The sequence below is a fragment of the Eschscholzia californica genome, unplaced genomic scaffold, assembly GCF_041429995.1.
Source record: "Eschscholzia californica isolate CP2 unplaced genomic scaffold, dmEscCali1.0.p SCAF_6, whole genome shotgun sequence".
NCBI classification, from domain to species: Eukaryota; Viridiplantae; Streptophyta; class Magnoliopsida; order Ranunculales; family Papaveraceae; genus Eschscholzia; species Eschscholzia californica.
This window is the reverse complement of record NW_028238483.1, coordinates 24,260,973-24,279,880: the sequence shown is the minus strand read 5'-3', so window position 1 is coordinate 24,279,880 and position 18,908 is coordinate 24,260,973. Positions and strand designations below refer to the sequence as shown.

Below are 18,908 nucleotides of genomic sequence, written 5' to 3'. Positions count from 1 at the left end.
CAGATGGGAAGGTTGCTTGGGCATGAACCTAAATACCAAGATCAATGAATTTATCACGAGGTCAAAACTTGGTTGTCCAAGTAGTTGATAGTGTTGACATAGACTCCAAACCCTAGACGTCTGAACTTCGATTTTTAGAGAAGGTGAAATTCATAGTTATTGAAGTCAGTGTTTTGGGGAAATTAGTAAAGTTTTCGTGGCAATAAATTTTGGGTGGCGAACATCACCCTTTCAATTTTTTATTCTTTCTTCTCTCCTCCCCTCTCACCTCAACTAGAACTCCGGCGACCTCTACCGGATTCCGGCGACTTCCATCATTAATGTCGGCGATCACCATCAACATGGTTCTTTCTTCTCTCTCTCATTATCTCACAAAAATTCTGGCGAAGGGGATCTCCCTTCGCCGGAAACTCGTATGGATCTGGTTCTTCCAGATCCGGACGAGACGCCTTCGTCAGGATCTGGAAGAACCAGGTCAGACGCCTTCGTCTCGAAACCAGACGAAGGGTTCCGACGAAGAGTTCCGGCGAAGGGAAAATCCCTTCGGTAACAAAGAAAGAAAGAGAAGAAAATAAGGGAGAGGGAAAGAAGAGAGAAAAAGAGAGAGAGGGAGAGAAAGGCAGATAGAGGAGAGAGGATGAGAGAGAGAGAGAGAGAGACAGAAACGGCCCTTTCCGGTCGGCACTTTCATTCCGGCGACTTAAAGAGGAGTGTTTAGTTCTTTTTTGGTTTTTCACCGTCTTTCCCAAAAACTTTTCTGCCTTCCACAAAATGGTGGCCTTATTGAGTTTGGATTATTAAAGTTTAACTCAGACAGTTACGTTGTTTATCACATTTTAACATCATTACTCCATCACTGCCATGTTGTTGAGAAGTCGGGTTGGTGACTGAGATGTTCGGGTCACCCAATTAGTAATGGCAATTGGCCCTGTCAATTTCTTATGCCAACCGACTTTTCAATTTTAGCCCATTGGATATGAATTTGCCACGTATTTTAACCCTCGTTACAAAATGAAACCAAACACACCCTTGCTTCTTCCATTTCCCCTCCAAAAATGTCTGCCATTAGAAGATCTCTGCTTACCCTCCGTCAAACCCTAAACGCCATCTCTCGCGCCAATACTACCTCTTCCGTTTCAATCGTCCCCCTTCCATCACAACCCTCTCTCAGGTATATTTCTCTCTCTAGAAATCTAGGGCATTATTTATCTTCTCTCATAACATCATCATCATGATTATTATTATTACTAAGTTCGAATTTATGCAGGTCTAATCTCGGATCGGTGTATCGCTTTTGTTCCAATGTCAATTCTTTCGAAATCGATCTCTCAAATGAAGAAAGCAAAAGGCGTATTTTCAATAGGTAAACTATTTCCTTCGTTTTTTGACTCATTAGTTCTTCTTAATTGTTGCATCAAGCTTGTTCTTTTTATTTTTGTTAGATTGCTGTATCGAAGCAAACAAAGAGGGTTTCTTGAATTGGACTTAGTTTTGGGGAAATGGGTAGAGGATCATATCTCTTCCATGGACGAATCTGGAATTAAAGCACTTGTTCATGTCCTTGACCTGGTATATATACATACATTCATTAATCCCTAATTTGATTTGATTTACGTGTTTCGGTTTTGATGCAATTTTCGTGTTTCGGTTTGATGCAATTTTCGCGTTTAGGTTTACGAATATGATATGCTCGTGCCATATTACGAACTTGGTGGGCACGCCAAATTTTTAGAATGAATAGACTTACTACTTTGTCTTCTTTCGCCCTTATCGTTTTGACGCCAATATGTAGATACGAAACATGATAACAATTCTATTTCTTGAGAGACAATTAACTTATATGGTGAACCTCTATATTCTTTGCATTCATTGATGTTAAAATCATATGATTCATGACTTGAATCATACAATTTAAATCGAGTCGCAAGGAAATTGATCTGAATTAATGAATTGGTTACTGAGTTGCCTTTGACGAAAACTTGTAGAATTTTCAAATCTGAAACTTATGAAAATCGCATATTGTGGGATTCAAGTTGAATCCCATGTTTTATATGGTTAGTGATGACGAAGAGAATCAGAAGCCAAAAGATGGCACTGTGCTGGTTGGGACAATGTGAAATTGTTAAAGATTGAAATTGATGGTGATATACTGCTAAAGCCACTCAGTTTCTCTTCAACTTTTGTGTATATTCTGTTGTTCCTTAAGAACTTTTTTTTTTCCGATTTTGTACTTCTCATAGTACTTATTAGTTGACTACATCATTCTTCAGGAAAATCCAGACCTGTGGAAGTGGCTTACTGGCCAAGAGCAACCACCTGAGACTGTGAAAGATAATCAGGTGATGTATTATAGAAGATAAGATAGATGCCCAATCACACCTAAATGGCACTGTTCTTGCATTTGAGCTACATTTTTTTAACAAATTTTGTGATGGTTGCAGGTGTTTTCTGCTCTTCGCGAAAAGGTTATGGGCAACCTCAACAATCATGCTTCTCCAGAGACAAGGGCTATACCAGGACAGCCATGGGTAAGAGGATGGGATGATTTGAAGAGAGCAAGGGACAGCCCCATCTCTGGGAACCAGTAAGAAGGTAGCATCACTTGGACTACCTTACCTTTATGGTAGGAGGCTCGGTCGAAAATTAATTTATATCTAGTAAATATGTTGAAATAATAAACTGGGTGTATCCATTGGGCTATGTAAAACTTTGTTTCAAAGATGTTGAACAACATTACTTTGATTTTTGTACGATAATAAATTTGTTTTCAAAATAAAAAGGGCATCAGGAGATGCTATACTGTGTGTCACTGAGTTATGCATTTTTATCATCTTCTTTGAATTTGTTAAGTGATTTAGGATTGTGGGTTTTATTGAATAGCTTAAATACTGCCAGCAATATACTTCAAGTGCCAATAGATTTATTGCTTCGATCTTTGGCTCAATAGAGAGGAAGCAAGTGTTTTCGCCTAATTTTCAGGGACAGAGAATATTTGAATAATAGGAAGAAGCTTCAAACCAGCCAGACAGCCTTTCCCTTTTTGTATCATCTCCTCTCTACGAGTTTTACAAATTTGACAGTCGGTTTTGCTCCTTTGGGTTGAAACAGTAAGCAGGGGCTTGGACTTCGGCATCATCGAGTTCTTTGCCAACCTCGTAAGTGATCACACGTGTAGATATTCCTGCATATTATTCATTAAGGCATGTAAATATTATTACAAGGATCAACTTTATCCACTAACAATGTTTTAGTCCTAGCAGTCGTATACATACCATTATAGAAATCCCATCTAACAGGTATCTTGGTGGTGACTTCTTCATAATACCAAATAAAATCAACCTTCTCCCACACATTACAGTTGAACCCATCTGTGTATTGAGTGCCAAGCTTTTGTATGATGTGGAGTGGAACAATGGCACCTTTTGGGTTGGAATCTAAATTGATTTGTTCATAATTACCCTTTTGATTGGGTTGGGTTGTTTCTTTCATCCTTTTTCTATTTGGTTTGTGGTTTGGTTGTTTTTAGTGTTCTTGCTCAAAGTAGAGTTCATATGATGCTAAGTGTTTGATGAAATGTCTATGTCTGAAAATTAGCCAATTAATTTTAGTGTTCAAGGTATACCAATTTGAGGTTTGGTTGATTTTACTGTTCTTGCTCAAAGTAGAGTTCATATGCTGATAAGTGTTCGATGAAAAGTGTGGATTGTAGTTTCCTTCTTCGCCTACAACATAAATAGGTCATGTGTGTACACATTTTGGTTCGTATATCTGTATAGAATAGGGTCCGGTGATTGGAACCTTGAGTCTGTGAAGATCTAAGATCTAAATTCATGAGATGTTACTTTTGTAGGAGCATCAATTTCATTTCATTCGAAACTAAGTTTGAACAAAAAAGAGATGACATTTATGACGAATATTTAGGTTTGTTCGATGGAGTCTGAAAGTCGGTCATTGTATGTTGATGGTGACCAAAATGTCGATAACTTTTTCACTTTTGTAGGAGCTTCAATGTCATTTGATCGGAAACTAAGCTTGAACAAAAAAATTAACACTTACGACGATTATTTAGGTGTCTTGGGTGGAGTCTGAGTTGTGAAAGTCGGTCATTATATGTTGATGATGAGAAAAATGTCGAGATTCATAAAAGACAAATATTTATTTTGTTATGATGTGTACAAATGAGCTATTATTTGAATATCTCTATCTCATTTTGTTCTTATCATTTCTTCATGTATGTATTTAGGTACAGCGATACAAAAAAAAACTATGTTTCAAACAACTTGAGACAAAGAATGCTAGGGAAAGGAACATAGACCTGGAAAAGGTGGTAAACATGGAGTTCTCTGAACAAGGTTTTTTTTCCCCCATATTTTGTTCTTGAAACTGCTATTATAATCGTGTTACATAATATTTAGAATTCATGAATGAAACTGCTATAATAATCGTGTTACATAATTTTCCGGATTTCAATGTTTCAAACAACTTTCCTCATTGGTTTACAACAATTAACTACTTGAATAGGATAGATAATGAGTTGGACTTTTTTCTTTCTCACCTGGCCACATTGCCAAACTACATACTGTGATCCAATGTTAGATGACAATGTATAGTCCTTTAATTACTTTTCTGCCGGACAAACTAGAAAGAAGTAATAGTCAATAGGTAAGACAGAAGAGGCGATTGTCAGTAGCTACAAGCTGGAAAACTATACTGTGGATCATGCTTTTATACTTCTAAAGTAAGATTATAACAGTTTCTTCTCTGAAATATCTCAAGAAGCAACAAGACAAGGAGATTACACCATTGACCAACAAGTTAAAGGATGCTAGAACAGTGGAAAAAAATTCATTGTCTCACTAGGCTCTTTCAATCTCATATATCCTTCTTTTTTGTTGTTATTTCTTCATATTGCAACATGAGAATTGAGACGACTCAATAAAAAGCGAACACTACCTACACTACTGATTCAACATGTAACTATATGATTTTTTTTTTTGGAATTGGGACTTGAAAATAGCATCCATACTTCAAATCATATTGGAGAGTATGCTCTGAGCCTCCCTAATTGCTAACTATCTATAGTTAAGTTTTGAGTTTTTGATGTACGTACAGTTTCTGTCAGATTTCTTCATATCTCTAATTTTATGGCATCGCCCGACGCTGCACCCCAAGTTCCTGGTTTGGAAGATTGATTCTGCTCAGTCTTTGTATGATTTGGGCAGCTTTGTACACAAAAGTTTTATTTCAGTTTGTTTTAGCAATCTTTGTTTTTCTTTTTGTTGTATTAGTTCCAGCAGTATAGGAAGAAAAAGGATACTAAAGGGAGCAGCAGTGATGGAAAGTCCTGATGCATCGGCACCCCCTTCGACAGATATGTACCACCTTTTAATACGGATAATGAGTCCCTGATTTATCGGCATCGAATAGCGGAGAAATTCTGTTCCAAATGAAGTCAATTTGCCTGAAGTAGATAAGTCATCCCCATCCAGGGCTGAAGCATGTGGTGAATCTGAGTTGATAGTACCTGTTGAGATAGGTGTAGCACAAGTTAGTCCGTCGGAACCTTCTTCCCTCATTGAGGTGATTGGAGGAGAAACCATGTCGGAGATTGAGTTGGCGCCTGGCGATTTGAGGTCCTCATAAGCTACATTTTTGGTGGTGGATGGAGATGAAGAGCAAGAGTCGATGTCTGCTCAAGAAGCTATATTTGATATATCTTCCACCAAGGAAAATAAAGGTCAGGTGTGGCTGCTTTTGCTTTTTTTGATTCATTTTTAACTCTCTGGTGTGTTTGATTAAATGTCTGAGAGAAGTGAAGCTTCTTGTGAGGGAAACTTTTGTTGTTAAGAAAAATCTCCTTTTTTTTTTTTTTTTTTTTTTTTTTTTTTTCAGATTTCATCAGTCAACAAAAAGACCTTAATGATTTGAAGGCAGAAAGTGATCTTATGAATATCCTCCTCACCAAAGTAAGCTTCTTTATCTCTTTAACTACTTGGTTATTATCTATCTAAAACGGCGACTTTTTGTATGAATTTAGTTGTATAAGGTTTGGCCTGGGGTTTCTTTTATTTTCTAAGGATTAGACAAGAGTTCTCTATATAATAGGATTAACCTACAACTATACTAGAAAATCTAAAATGCTTGAGTGTGTTTTGGAGAAATCCACTTTGTTCTAAACAGTGAATCTGCTTCGACGCCTTTCCTACCTACATATGCCAATCCCATCTACTAATGCTAGAGCTTGCGGAGACTGCAACCATTTATTTGTTAATTGGTAGACTGCTAGAAATTCTATTTTCACCCCAAGTTATTTTCTTTATTCAACATAGTGGTGTTTGCCCAAACAATACTTAAGAACTGCTTTTTGTAGCCATTTCTTTTCATGGACATCATATGAATGAATATATGTATATATATATATATATATTGATCCTTAACCCAAGTCTCTTTTTGTGTACTTTTTTTATTGAAATTTAAATTTAGAAAGTGTTTCATGTAGTCTGAAACAGGACAACAAGAAGAATGGGACGATAGCAGGCTCACAAAGGAGGGAGTAGATGCAAGGCTACAAAGAAAGGTAGAGGCTATTATTGAAAGAGTAAGAGTCTTGGCTTATGTTCAGGCCCACAAGGTATTGTATCACTTAACTTGTCTATCCTTTCTCTTGATTAATTTTGTGGGGTTGCAACTTGACCAATTGGCAATGAGTAGAGCCGCTCTATAAATTCTAAGTTATGAGACTTCGTGTTGTCCATGTGGGGCCATTCCTGCACGCCCTTCACTCGTGGCCCAAAGAGTGTACGCGTGGCCGTTAGGCCTGTCAGTGTCAGGACAGTTCTGGGCTCCTAGCTGTGATACCATATCAATTTTTCGGGCATCCAACTCAGTGAATGGGGTGACCCTAGATATAATATTCTTGGTCATGGGAGGGTCTTATGTTAGACTATTCTCGTGTACTTACCAATAATCATATAATCAGATAGAAATGGAGTCTAAATGAATGGATATCTCGACTAATTTATACAATTGATTTTTCTTCTTTTCCAACAGTTGATTCAAGCAACTTCAAAATCAACTGAGACAGGTTTAATGGAGATTCAAGCTGGTAAATTCCCATAGTGGTGGAACTGGATCGAGCGAGAACTTTCAGAAAATCATTCTGAATATCAATCTATAAAGAACAGACGGTTTTCTGAAATTTAATCTACAGAAACAAAGAACTATCTAACACCACCACGTAACCAACTCAATATCCTGATCATGGACAACCTGAATCAAGCAACTCAAAGCAACCAAGTTTCAGACTCGAGAATCTCGATTCACTTACACCAAGATCGTTAAAATCACCTGTTGCAACAAGAAATTTCAATCTATCAAATGTTTCTACAAGAAAAGTCATGATTTGATTTAGTCGATGGAATTGTTTTAATGGGCATGATGTTTCTCCATCTAGAGGTTAGATTTGAATAAAACTTTTCTTGGTTAGCTTTAGCATGTTATGATAGATTTTAGCTATTGCCTATGAATGGAATTAGATGATGCATGCATTTCTTTTGTTATGTGAATGACTTGAATATAATCTATTGTTAGATTTTGGAATCCCTTTGAATTGGCTCTCACCCGTCATATTCCACTTCTTCACTGGACCAAATCTACTTATACTCTATTATTAGTTTTTAGTCTTCATAGTTGGGTCATTTGCAGGCATTTTTCTTATATCTTGGAAGCAATTGCAAGTTTGGCTGAATCAAGAGTTGCGTCAAAGGATATGATATTTGATTCTAAGGTAAAAAACAATTGAACCTGTTCCCGGATTACCATTTTGAAATGTTTCATATTGTTCATTGACTTTGATTATCATTTCGTTTAGTTATTATGATGGTAAGTGTTTGTTTATTTATTTTAGCTGCTTCATAATCAATTTGATTCTAATTTTTTGTTAAAATTTGTTTTCTGTTTTGTTTTTAATATGAGATTTACGTGTAATCGATTGACCCTTTCTTACTATTCATTTTATTTACGATCCGTTCTCATCTCTCTCTAATTATATGGTTCTTCTATTCTCGTAGCCAAAGCATTTCAAGAACTTCCGAGTCAGGTTCTTCTGATCCATCCATTCAAGGTAAGGCAATTACATTACTCGATGAGAAGACTTACGTATGATAATGATAGTAATGGTTTTTCTCATAACGCGCAGTGGGTGGAAACATCCGTCGTGAGTTGTCTTTAACAGGAGATGGGTCTCTTCAATCTGGTTCACGAGAAGCAAGGCGTTTCCCGTGGGAAGAATTGGCAATGGCAACAAAGAACTTTAGTGATATCAATTTGATAGGTCAAGGAAAATTTGGAGATGTCTATAAAGGTTTGCTTCAAGATGGGATGATTGTGGCAATTAAAAAGCGACCTGGTGTTCCTAGCCAAGAATTTGTCGTAGAGGTAATCAACAATTTGTTACTTGTAAGATTATTTTAGAAGAATATTAGCTCGTTGAAGTAGATTTTTTTTGTTTGGGCTCCTCACATTAAGATGATCGTACAAAAGTGGATTCCTCCGAGATATTCGCAGTTTAATTTTTATTTTTCATGAAGCTTGCTGGGTATATTTTGCTATTCTTTGCTTTCTTTAGCTCTGGTTTGAGATTGCTGGTGACCCCATAGTTATAGCTCTAAGTTCATGTTCTCACTTTTCAAGTTTCATACCATACTGGTAATTAGAGAGTATATATGATATTTTGATGTATACCGTGCATGCATGTATGAGATATCACGTGCATTTATGAATGTTAATGTTTAAAATCCTGTAGCGGAACACTCATATTTTGATGAATTCTGAATCAAATTTTCTCTTATATTTCCATTTTTTGCAATAAAGAGTTTAAGTTATTTACTTCCCAAAACAACAAAGTAATTTACTTTAAAACATAAACGCACTATATATGTAGGTCCTACTGTTCATTTTCCTTTTCCTAGGAACAATGATTGTGACTGTATTTTGTATCAGGTACGCTATCTCTCATCTATTCATCATAGGAATCTCGTGAGTTTATTGGGGTACTGCCAGGAGAACAATCAACAAATGCTTGTATACGAGTATGTGCCCAATGGGAGTGTCTCCAGTCACTTAAACGGTAATCATTTGTTTGCTTGTGCTAATTTTCTCTTCGCTTTTGTCGTTTACTTACGTATTCATATAGATATTAGCTTTCCATCTTTGGCCAACTGAGAAAGTTATCTGTGGACGTCTACTCCTAGATTTTCTACACTTGAGAATTGTTACCATTATCTACTGAATATTTACCTGATTCTTTACATGTATTCTCTGAGAGGACGAAGGAAACTTTATTACCATATTTTACTCACTGAGATATCTTGATTCTCACTTATAGGTGGATCCGAGGTTTCCGAAGAAAAGCTAGAGTTCAAGCATAGGCTTCCAATTGCTCTAGGAGCTGCTAAAGGTGATCCTCTGCAAAATCAGTGGACTTTGGTGGCTGTCCTGGTATTAGTTTCGTTTATCCTTAGTGAGATAAAATATGGAAAGGTCTTAAGCCAGTCTATAAGAAACGATTTGTACAGTACTTGCAAGACTAAGTTAAAATAAAATGGCTTCATTTAAATAAACAAGATTTTGAAGAAATAACGCTGGATGATACTCTTAATTTCCATGCAGGTTTGGCGCACCTTCATACAATGAGTCCTGCTCTAATACATAAAAATTTCAAAACAGCAAATGTCCTTGTGGATGAAAACTTCATTGCTAAAGTTGCAGATGCCGGGATTCGTAATTTGCTCGGTAAAGTTGATATTGCAGGTTCATCTTCTCAAATGGTGGCTGATAATATATTCCTAGCTCCGGAGTATTTCTCTTTTCCTTATATCTTTTAAGTTTGGGTATTAATGTACTCAATATTTGCGCTATTGATTGAATCTGTCTATCAACCACGTCTTAAACATCAAACACTATTTGGTAACTGTAATTTCTAAGTGCGAATAAGGTCACTGCTTTTCGACATAAAAATAAGACAAGTACAAGCCCTTCAGTGTATACCTGAACGTAATCTAGTGAAGCAAACTCCGAACCTCATACTTGATGAGAGAGTTTTATCTGTCTAAGGTTCCAAACCATGTTTCTGATAAACCTTATACTACTTTTTAGTTTCATTATCATGAATTCTGATTAACCTTATCGACTTCATCAACTTTGATGATGAAATCATTACTATATGTAGTTACCTGTCGTTTCAATTATCACTGGAATCTAAATATATGTTGCTTACTTGTTCAGGGTGAGAGAGTTTGGAAGATACTCAGAGAGAAGTGATGTATACAGTTTCGGAGTATTCTTGTTGGAGCTGGTAAGCGGGCGGGAAGCTTTGCCCTCGTCAGAATCTGATCAAAGCCTCGTCGAATGGGTACTTATATCTTCTTAATACAACGTATTTAATTGGACGAGAATCGATCTTAATGTTTATCCTAATGTCAACCTTCCCAACTTACATAATTCTTGCGATCCACTATAAACTAATTATATACAACCAAGACTACCCTTCCTAATCCAACAATCTCATCCGGATTGACAATGTTCATCGTAAGAATAGAGACATTTAGGTACTACCATAAGAAGTACTATAGTTGGATCAGTTTGGGGCAAATCCATTTATTACAACTTTTAGTCGTTTTTTGTGGCTACGATCTTGGGCCTTCCTTGCTCCCAAGTGGTCTTGGCCTCTATCTCACCAGTTCCCGAATTCTAACCTAGAAAGCGTTAGCTAGTTAAAGCTTTTCAGGGGTTCTTTTGTTTGAGTTAAATTTTGTAGAGCTCCTGAGATTTTGAAAATACCCTGACTGTCTTTTTTTCGGAATGTGAAGGTTCATAACTATCAGGAGTCGAGCAATCTCTCAGCGATCATCGATAGTAAATTGGGAAAAAGTTATACAGCTGAAGTAATGAAAGAATTCATACAACTTATCGCCCGATGTGTGGATACATCTAGTCAGAGAAGGCCAACTATGAGTCATGTGGCAGTGGAACTAGACAGAATACTGGAGAAAGAAAGGAGCTTGACCACAATCATGGGTGAGGAGGGTACTCCAATTTTTACTCTTGGAAGCCAATTATTTACTACTACCTCCTCAAGATAAACAAGCAATCAAAGAAATAAGATCATATAGTTTGTTTGTTTGTTTGGGAATCCAGTGTTTTTTTGTCAAGTCCTGGGATCTTGTGAATTCATTACCTTTTCTTTGTTTCTCTTTTTTCTTGAATTGTAGAATAGGAAATGATATGGCTGTTTGATAAGTGTAAAAAGGAACGGCTGTTGAGTTTTTTCCTTTTTCATTTTACCCCATAAAATGTATGGTATGGAGCAAGTCTTGTCGAAGAAAAAAAAAATACTCTTCTTTCGATTTCTATGTATTAACATTATTTGTTGTTAATAATATTTTCGAGCTTGGTGATTTGTGTGTTACAACTTACGTTCTTTTTTTTCCCATTTCTTTCTCTTAACATCTTGTACGCCCATCAACTTCGCCTTTTATCTGTGTTCTTTTTAACTTCCATCAACTTCGCCTTTTATCTGTGTTCTTTTTAACTTCGTACGTTTTCTTCTTCAAAATGGAAGAATGTATAAAGCTAAAGTATTATGTGGGGTTGTAAAATAAGGGTAGGATTTTCTGTTACGAAAAAACGAATAGTAATTCACCAATCATAAGGTAATTGTTGTGCTTGTTTACAAGTTCTTTTCCAAAATTAAGAAGGTAGGAGGAAGAGGCCAAGAGCACCTATAAGTTCATGTTCAATAAAGTGTCAAGAATTTTTCGTCTGAATTTGCGGATCTGTTGCTTTTGAATAAGAAAATCAAAGACGATATTAATAATTGCTAAGAGCTGGAGCTTCATAGCTTGCTCTAAAATTGTTTTGGCAGATGGGAAGGTTGCTTGGGCATGAACCTAAATACCAAGATCAATGAATTTATCACGAGGTCAAAACTTGGTTGTCCAAATAGTTGATAGTGTTGACATAGACTCCAAACCCTAGACGTCTGAACTTCGATTTTTAGAGAAGGTGAAATTCATAGTTATTGAAGTCAGTGTTTTGGGGAAATTAGTAAAGTTTTCGTGGCAATAAATTTTGGGTGGCGAACATCACCCTTTCAATTTTTTATTCTTTCTTCTCTCCTCCCCTCTCACCTCAACTAGAACTCCGGCGACCTCTACCGGATTCCGGCGACTTCCATCATTAATGTCGGCGATCACCATCAACATGGTTCTTTCTTCTCTCTCTCATTATCTCACAAAAATTCTGGCGAAGGGGATCTCCCTTCGCCGGAAACTCGTATGGATCTGGTTCTTCCAGATCCGGACGAGACGCCTTCGTCAGGATCTGGAAGAACCAGGTCAGACGCCTTCGTCTCGAAACCAGACGAAGGGTTCCGACGAAGAGTTCCGACGAAGAGTTCCGGCGAAGGGAAAATCCCTTCGGTAACAAAGAAAGAAAGAGAAGAAAATAAGGGAGAGGGAAAGAAGAGAGAAAAAGAGAGAGAGGGAGAGAAAGGCAGATAGAGGAGAGAGGATGAAAGAGAGAGAGAGACAGAAACGGCCATTTCCGGTCGACACTTTCATTCCGGCGACTTAAAGAGGAGTGTTTGGTTCTTTTTTGGTTTTTCACCGTCTTTCCCAAAAACTTTTCTGCCTTCCACAAAACGGTGGCCTTATTGAGTTTGGATTATTAAAGTTTAACTCAGACAGTTACGTTGTTTATCACATTTTAACATCATTACTCCATCACTGCCATGTTGTTGAGAAGTCGGGTTGGTGACTGAGATGTTCGGGTCACCCAATTAGTAATGGCAATTGGCCCTGTCAATTTCTTATGCCAACCGACTTTTCAATTTTAGCCCATTGGATATGAATTTGCCACGTATTTTAACCCTCGTTACAAAATGAAACCAAACACACCCTTGCTTCTTCCATTTCCCCTCCAAAAATGTCTGCCATTAGAAGATCTCTGCTTACCCTCCGTCAAACCCTAAACGCCATCTCTCGCGCCAATACTACCTCTTCCGTTTCAATCGTCCCCCTTCCATCACAACCCTCTCTCAGGTATATTTCTCTCTCTAGAAATCTAGGGCATTATTTATCTTCTCTCATAACATCATCATCATGATTATTATTATTACTAAGTTCGAATTTATGCAGGTCTAATCTCGGATCGGTGTATCGCTTTTGTTCCAATGTCAATTCTTTCGAAATCGATCTCTCAAATGAAGAAAGCAAAAGGCGTATTTTCAATAGGTAAACTATTTCCTTCGTTTTTTGACTCATTAGTTCTTAATTGTTGCATCAAGCTTGTTCTTTTTATTTTTGTTAGATTGCTGTATCGAAGCAAACAAAGAGGGTTTCTTGAATTGGACTTAGTTTTGGGGAAATGGGTAGAGGATCATATCTCTTCCATGGACGAATCTGGAATTAAAGCACTTGTTCATGTCCTTGACCTGGTATATATACATACATTCATTAATCCCTAATTTGATTTGATTTACGTGTTTCGGTTTTGATGCAATTTTCGTGTTTCAGTTTGATGCAATTTTCGCGTTTAGGTTTACGAATATGATATGCTCGTGCCATATTACGAACTTGGTGGGCACGCCAAATTTTTAGAATGAATAGACTTACTACTTTGTCTTCTTTCGCCCTTATCGTTTTGACGCCAATATGTAGATACGAAACATGATAACAATTCTATTTCTTGAGAGACAACTAACTTATATGGCGAACCTCTATATTCTTTGCATTCATTGATGTTAAAATCATATGATTCATGACTTGAATCATACAATTTAAATCGAGTCGCAAGGAAATTGATCTGAATTAATGAATTGGTTACTGAGTTGCCTTTGACGAAAACTTGTAGAATTTTCAAATCTGAAACTTATGAAAATCGCATATTGTGGGATTCAAGTTGAATCCCATGTTTTATATGGTTAGTGATGACGAAGAGAATCAGAAGCCAAAAGATGGCACTGTGCTGGTTGGGACAATGTGAAATTGTTAAAGATTGAAATTGATGGTGATATACTGCTAAAGCCACTCAGTTTCTCTTCAACTTTTGTGTATATTCTGTTGTTCCTTAAGAACTTTTTTTTTCCGATTTTGTACTTCTCATAGTACTTATTAGTTGACTACATCATTCTTCAGGAAAATCCAGACCTGTGGAAGTGGCTTACTGGCCAAGAGCAACCACCTGAGACTGTGAAAGATAATCAGGTGATGTATTATAGAAGATAAGATAGATGCCCAATCACACCTAAATGGCACTGTTCTTGCATTTGAGCTACATTTTTTTACCAAATTTTGTGATGGTTGCAGGTGTTTTCTGCTCTTCGCGAAAAGGTTATGGGCAACCTCAACAATCATGCTTCTCCAGAGACAAGGGCTATACCAGGACAGCCATGGGTAAGAGGATGGGATGATTTGAAGAGAGCAAGGGACAGCCCCATCTCTGGGAACCAGTAAGAAGGTAGCATCACTTGGACTACCTTACCTTTATGGTAGGAGGCTCGGTCGAAAATTAATTTATATCTAGTAAATATGTTGAAATAATAAACTGGGTGTATCCATTGGGCTATGTAAAACTTTGTTTCAAAGATGTTGAACAACATTACTTTGATTTTTGTACGATAATAAATTTGTTTTCAAAATAAAAAGGGCATCAGGAGATGCTATACTGTGTGTCACTGAGTTATGCATTTTTATCATCTTCTTTGAATTTGTTAAGTGATTTAGGATTGTGGGTTTTATTGAATAGCTTAAATACTGCCAGCAATATACTTCAAGTGCCAATAGATTTATTGCTTCGATCTTTGGCTCAATAGAGAGGAAGCAAGTGTTTTCGCCTAATTTTCAGGGACAGAGAATATTTGAATAATAGGAAGAAGCTTCAAACCAGCCAGACAGCCTTTCCCTTTTTGTATCATCTCCTCTCTACGAGTTTTACAAATTTGGCAGTCGGTTTTGCTCCTTTGGGTTGAAACAGTAAGCAGGGGCTTGGACTTCGGCATCATCGAGTTCTTTGCCAACCTCGTAAGTGATCACACGTGTAGATATTCCTGCATATTATTCATTAAGGCATGTAAATATTATTACAAGGATCAACTTTATCCACTAACAATGTTTTAGTCCTAGCAGTCGTATACATACCATTATAGAAATCCCATCTAACAGGTATCTTGGTGGTGACTTCTTCATAATACCAAATAAAATCAACCTTCTCCCACACATTACAGTTGAACCCATCTGTGTATTGAGTGCCAAGATAAGTTGCTCCATCGAGCCAACCACGGCGAGGTATTCCTACCTCAAAATACATCACCTCGCACTCTCCATTACCACCAAGGGTATAGTAGAAAGAGGTGCCATTGTTCCACTCCACATCATACAAAAGCTTCCCTAGTTGCTTTTGGATGATGTTTACGTTTCTCCCCTTAGACCAGTCATACCATAAGTTCGTTATCTGTAGTCGACCGTCTGTCAGGTTCATGTAGAGAAGAGCATGAAACTTTTCAGGCCATGGTGATGGCGTCGGACTCTTACTATTAGTAGTAGTATGTTGAATTGGTAGAGAATTTGTCAGAGCCAGTTGCATCAAGAGAGATAAAGCAGCTAATTGGATTATCTTCTTAGCCATTCTCTCTCTTCTTTCCTCTGACTGAAGGAGGCATAGTTTTCTTAGTAATTGATAGAGCTAGCAGGTAGGAAGAGTTTTCCTCCACTCAGTTAAGATGATGGTCCTTCCCCCACACATACCTTACCAAAAGGGCTCCTAATTCCACCCGTCATCTGAAGAACCTAGTTAAATTATTCCACCGTGCGACAATTTTTCTAAAAAAAAGTAAGGTCAGACCCAAAACCCTTAGTACTTTAACTAATTTACATAATTGATCAGTTTCTCTTCCTTCTTGGTTAAGGTGCTTTTAGTTTTGTACATTAATAACCATTTTCTCTTCCTTCTCCTATATCTTCTGACATTCATATGGGCTTCTTTATCATCATCTGAAGCTAGGAAGTAGTGGTGACTGGTGAGGAGTGAGGACAATGAGGAATGAGAATAATAAACAAGACCAGGTCTTGGTCATTAACATTATGAGTGAGGAATGAGGATGATGAAGTAGATGAGATCTTGGTTGGAATGTAATGGATGAGCTATTAGGTAGACTTTCATTGGAAAGATTCCTTGAAATCATTTTGGTATGCCAACACTGGAAGTTCTTGATTAGGAATTTCACGCTTTGGGGTGTTTCGAAATGTAAAACTGCTCATATCCAAGGTACCACCCAATCATCAGCGTCCGCATGAACGGAGAAAAGTATTTGTCCATTCATGGGATAAAATCATAACATAATTCTTAGCAACTAGCGAGACTAATAGGCGTGTTGGATGATCTGACATGACACAAATAATAAGTTTGTCGCATTTGTGAAGCTATTCAGAATGGGTTTATCTATTATATGGGCCTTAAGGGCAGCATACTTAAATTGTTTTTCTTTATAAGCTAGAAATCTGGTAAAGAATACAATAGTGGTGGGAGACGAACTTTGACTTCCTTTAACCCCAAACATTTATTGGCACCCGGTATAAAGGACACAAATCGACACATCCAAAACCCAAACCAAAGGCTTGGACTCGGATCAGTCCGAGCCCTTTCTTTGGCTTTCAGACTGGTTCGAGTTCGAGAGCAGTCCGCAGATATTTTCAAAGGAGAATTATGAGTTGCTATCTTGCCCTATTGCCTCAAGACAATTACCTTGAATTTGTTGCTAAGCAGGTTTGACAAATTCTAACGTTTTAGCTTTTTGACAAATTGAAATTACTTGGCTTGGGGCTTTCGATTCCAGATCTTCATCAATGTTCTGTGGTAGTTCCTTGGTGGTTTCCCTAGTTCGTATCGGAAACTAATAGGCACCCAATATCAATTTGGCCAGGTGCCTTTAGCGGCTCCTTTTTCTATTAGTATTAGTAGTATTATCTCAACTTCTCACGGACCAATGAAGAACAAAGATCTTCCTCCATTTTAAAACGAAGCAACTGAGCGTCTCATCCCAAGTGATATTCTGACTTTCCTACCTACCATCATCAAATCAATGGCTTCTTCTTCTTCTTGGTACTCCATATCACTTATCTTCTTCTTCTTCTTGTTCCTCTTCACCATATTTTCTCTCCCAATTTCCTCCTCCTTCCCAACTTCCTCCATAATCAGACCTCTATCAGACTCAATTACCCCACAACCAACACCATGGCCTGAACAATTCCACTCCATCCTAGTGATGAACTTCACCGGATCACTCCAAATTATCGATCTATGGTACGATTGGCCCAACGGTAGGAACTTCAACATAATCCAGAATCAACTTGGTGAAATTCTCCATGACCTTGAGTGGAACAATGGTACCTCCTTCTTCTATACACTAGAAGAAGAGGACTCCTCTTCTTCTTCTTCTTCCACCAAGAAATGCAGCTCGGCTCAGCTCGAAGTGGGTATTCTTCGACCTAACTGGCTCGACGGTGCAAACTATCTTGGACAACAATCAGTAGATGGGTTTCTCTGTAATGTCTGGGAGAAAGTGGGTTTCATTTGGTACTATGAGGATGTTATCACAAAAAGACCTGTTCAATGGGTTTTCTACACAGGTAATTTTTACTACTTGTAATCTTAAGTGTGAACTGACTCGAGACATATTTCGGAACTTTTGTTTTTGTCTATCTAGTGATGCCTCCGAATCCTAATTTGGGTCGATTGGGGAAAACATTAAAGTTTTCGGGGACGACGGTGGAAAACAAAAAAAGTTAAACAAAACACCCCTTTAAAGTCGCCGGACGGATGTTGCCGGCGACTTCATCATCTCTCTCTTCTCTTTCTCTCTCTTGTCCCTCTCTTCTCTCTTTCTTCTTTCTCTTCTCTTGTTCTTTCTTTCTTCTCAATGTCTCCGGCGAAGGGGAGGAACCCCTTCGCCGGAGCTCGTCTGGTTTGAACAACCAGATGAGATCTGGTTTGAAGAACAAACCAGACTCGTTGGTTTCCAGACGAAACCAGATCTGATTTCGTCTGGAAACCAGACCTCCGGCGAAGGGGAGCCCCTTCGCCGGAGATGGAGAGGAGAATAAAAAAAAATTGTGGCCGGAGATGGTGGAGTCGCCGGAGAAAGGAAGAAGAAGCTGAAAAGGATTTGGTTGTTTGGGGGAAATAAAAAAATCTAATTTCTTTTTGTTTCAACCCAAAACTTCACATCTCGGAAACTATTTAGCTTTCCCCAAAGCGCTGGCCTTTTTTTATCTATTTGAGTCAGACTATTCAGACTCAAACAAGTCAGAATTCGGAGAATGACGGAAAAAAGCAAACACTACCTAAAATATCTCACCCTCAAAATTGTTGTAATGAAATAAAAGAAACCCTAAGTCTGAATTAAAACATTATAATATGTAAATGTGATGGTTGCAGGAAGGACAGCTCATGTAATGACATTTGAAGTGGGAGCAGTGTTGGAAGATATAAAATGGCAAGCCCCCTCATACTGCTTCCAGAATAGAGAGAAAGAAGAAGAAGAAAATGACTCAATTCTTGTTTTAGAGGAGAGTTTAATAGAAGAAGGAATTTTGAGAGGTAGTAGTGGTAGTGGTAAAACTAGTGAGAAATGAAACTCCTTACTTATATCTGAATTCAATAGCAGTCAATGGGATTTAGCTTCTTGTTTGTTAATCTCTCTTGAATAAAGGAGTTGTTTCTTTATGACTAATAAAAAATTTTCTTTCTTGACATTAGTTCACGATTTAAAAATTACGCGATCAAGTCGACTGTTTAATTTGCTTATTCACTTTATAGGACCGAGAATGTCTTTATACTTTTGTGTCTAAGTC

General features: G+C 37.6%; 4 protein-coding genes and 1 pseudogene across 22 annotated transcripts; 4 read left to right on the top strand and 1 right to left on the bottom strand.

The window, feature by feature from the left end:
- Positions 1 to 824: 824 nt before the first annotated feature.
- LOC147532762 (succinate dehydrogenase assembly factor 2, mitochondrial-like) lies at positions 825 to 2,809 on the top strand. Its single transcript, XM_086646716.1, has 5 exons — positions 825 to 1,171; positions 1,268 to 1,363; positions 1,443 to 1,569; positions 2,271 to 2,339; positions 2,442 to 2,809. Exons 1-5 carry the CDS (start codon positions 1,056 to 1,058, stop codon positions 2,586 to 2,588), a joined length of 555 nt encoding a protein of 184 aa, XP_086502842.1. The 5' UTR covers positions 825 to 1,055; the 3' UTR covers positions 2,589 to 2,809.
- Positions 2,573 to 11,456, top strand: LOC147532761 (putative serine/threonine-protein kinase PBL21). 19 transcript variants are annotated; one of them, XM_086646707.1, is made up of 15 exons: positions 2,573 to 2,592; positions 3,109 to 3,155; positions 4,244 to 4,352; positions 5,289 to 5,737; positions 5,903 to 5,966; positions 6,500 to 6,577; positions 7,051 to 7,455; positions 7,705 to 7,786; positions 8,070 to 8,122; positions 8,198 to 8,436; positions 9,001 to 9,127; positions 9,386 to 9,457; positions 9,670 to 9,856; positions 10,285 to 10,411; positions 10,869 to 11,456. In XM_086646707.1, the coding sequence occupies exons 10-15, from the start codon at positions 8,296 to 8,298 to the stop codon at positions 11,139 to 11,141; spliced, it is 927 nt and encodes a 308-aa protein (XP_086502833.1). In that variant the 5' UTR covers positions 2,573 to 2,592; positions 3,109 to 3,155; positions 4,244 to 4,352; positions 5,289 to 5,737; positions 5,903 to 5,966; positions 6,500 to 6,577; positions 7,051 to 7,455; positions 7,705 to 7,786; positions 8,070 to 8,122; positions 8,198 to 8,295; the 3' UTR covers positions 11,142 to 11,456. The 19 variants fall into 19 exon arrangements, with proteins under 19 accessions (XP_086502833.1, XP_086502822.1, XP_086502837.1 ...); XM_086646711.1 differs by lacking the exon at positions 2,573 to 2,592 and having other exon boundaries at positions 3,107 to 3,155; positions 4,244 to 4,324; positions 5,289 to 5,742; XM_086646705.1 differs by lacking the exon at positions 2,573 to 2,592 and having other exon boundaries at positions 3,107 to 3,155; positions 6,500 to 6,631.
- On the bottom strand, positions 3,010 to 15,684 carry LOC147532759 (uncharacterized protein At4g14100 pseudogene; annotated as a pseudogene).
- On the top strand, positions 12,899 to 14,734 carry LOC147532760 (succinate dehydrogenase assembly factor 2, mitochondrial-like). Its single transcript, XM_086646717.1, has 5 exons — positions 12,899 to 13,100; positions 13,197 to 13,292; positions 13,369 to 13,495; positions 14,196 to 14,264; positions 14,367 to 14,734. The coding sequence occupies exons 1-5, from the start codon at positions 12,985 to 12,987 to the stop codon at positions 14,511 to 14,513; spliced, it is 555 nt and encodes a 184-aa protein (XP_086502843.1). The 5' UTR covers positions 12,899 to 12,984; the 3' UTR covers positions 14,514 to 14,734.
- A 1,569-nt stretch (positions 15,685 to 17,253) lies between the features above and the next one.
- LOC147532758 (uncharacterized protein At4g14100-like) lies at positions 17,254 to 18,689 on the top strand. The gene is made up of 2 exons (XM_086649983.1): positions 17,254 to 17,684; positions 18,493 to 18,689. Exons 1-2 carry the CDS (start codon positions 17,321 to 17,323, stop codon positions 18,687 to 18,689), a joined length of 561 nt encoding a protein of 186 aa, XP_086506109.1. The 5' UTR covers positions 17,254 to 17,320.
- The last annotated feature ends 219 nt before the right edge of the window (positions 18,690 to 18,908 follow it).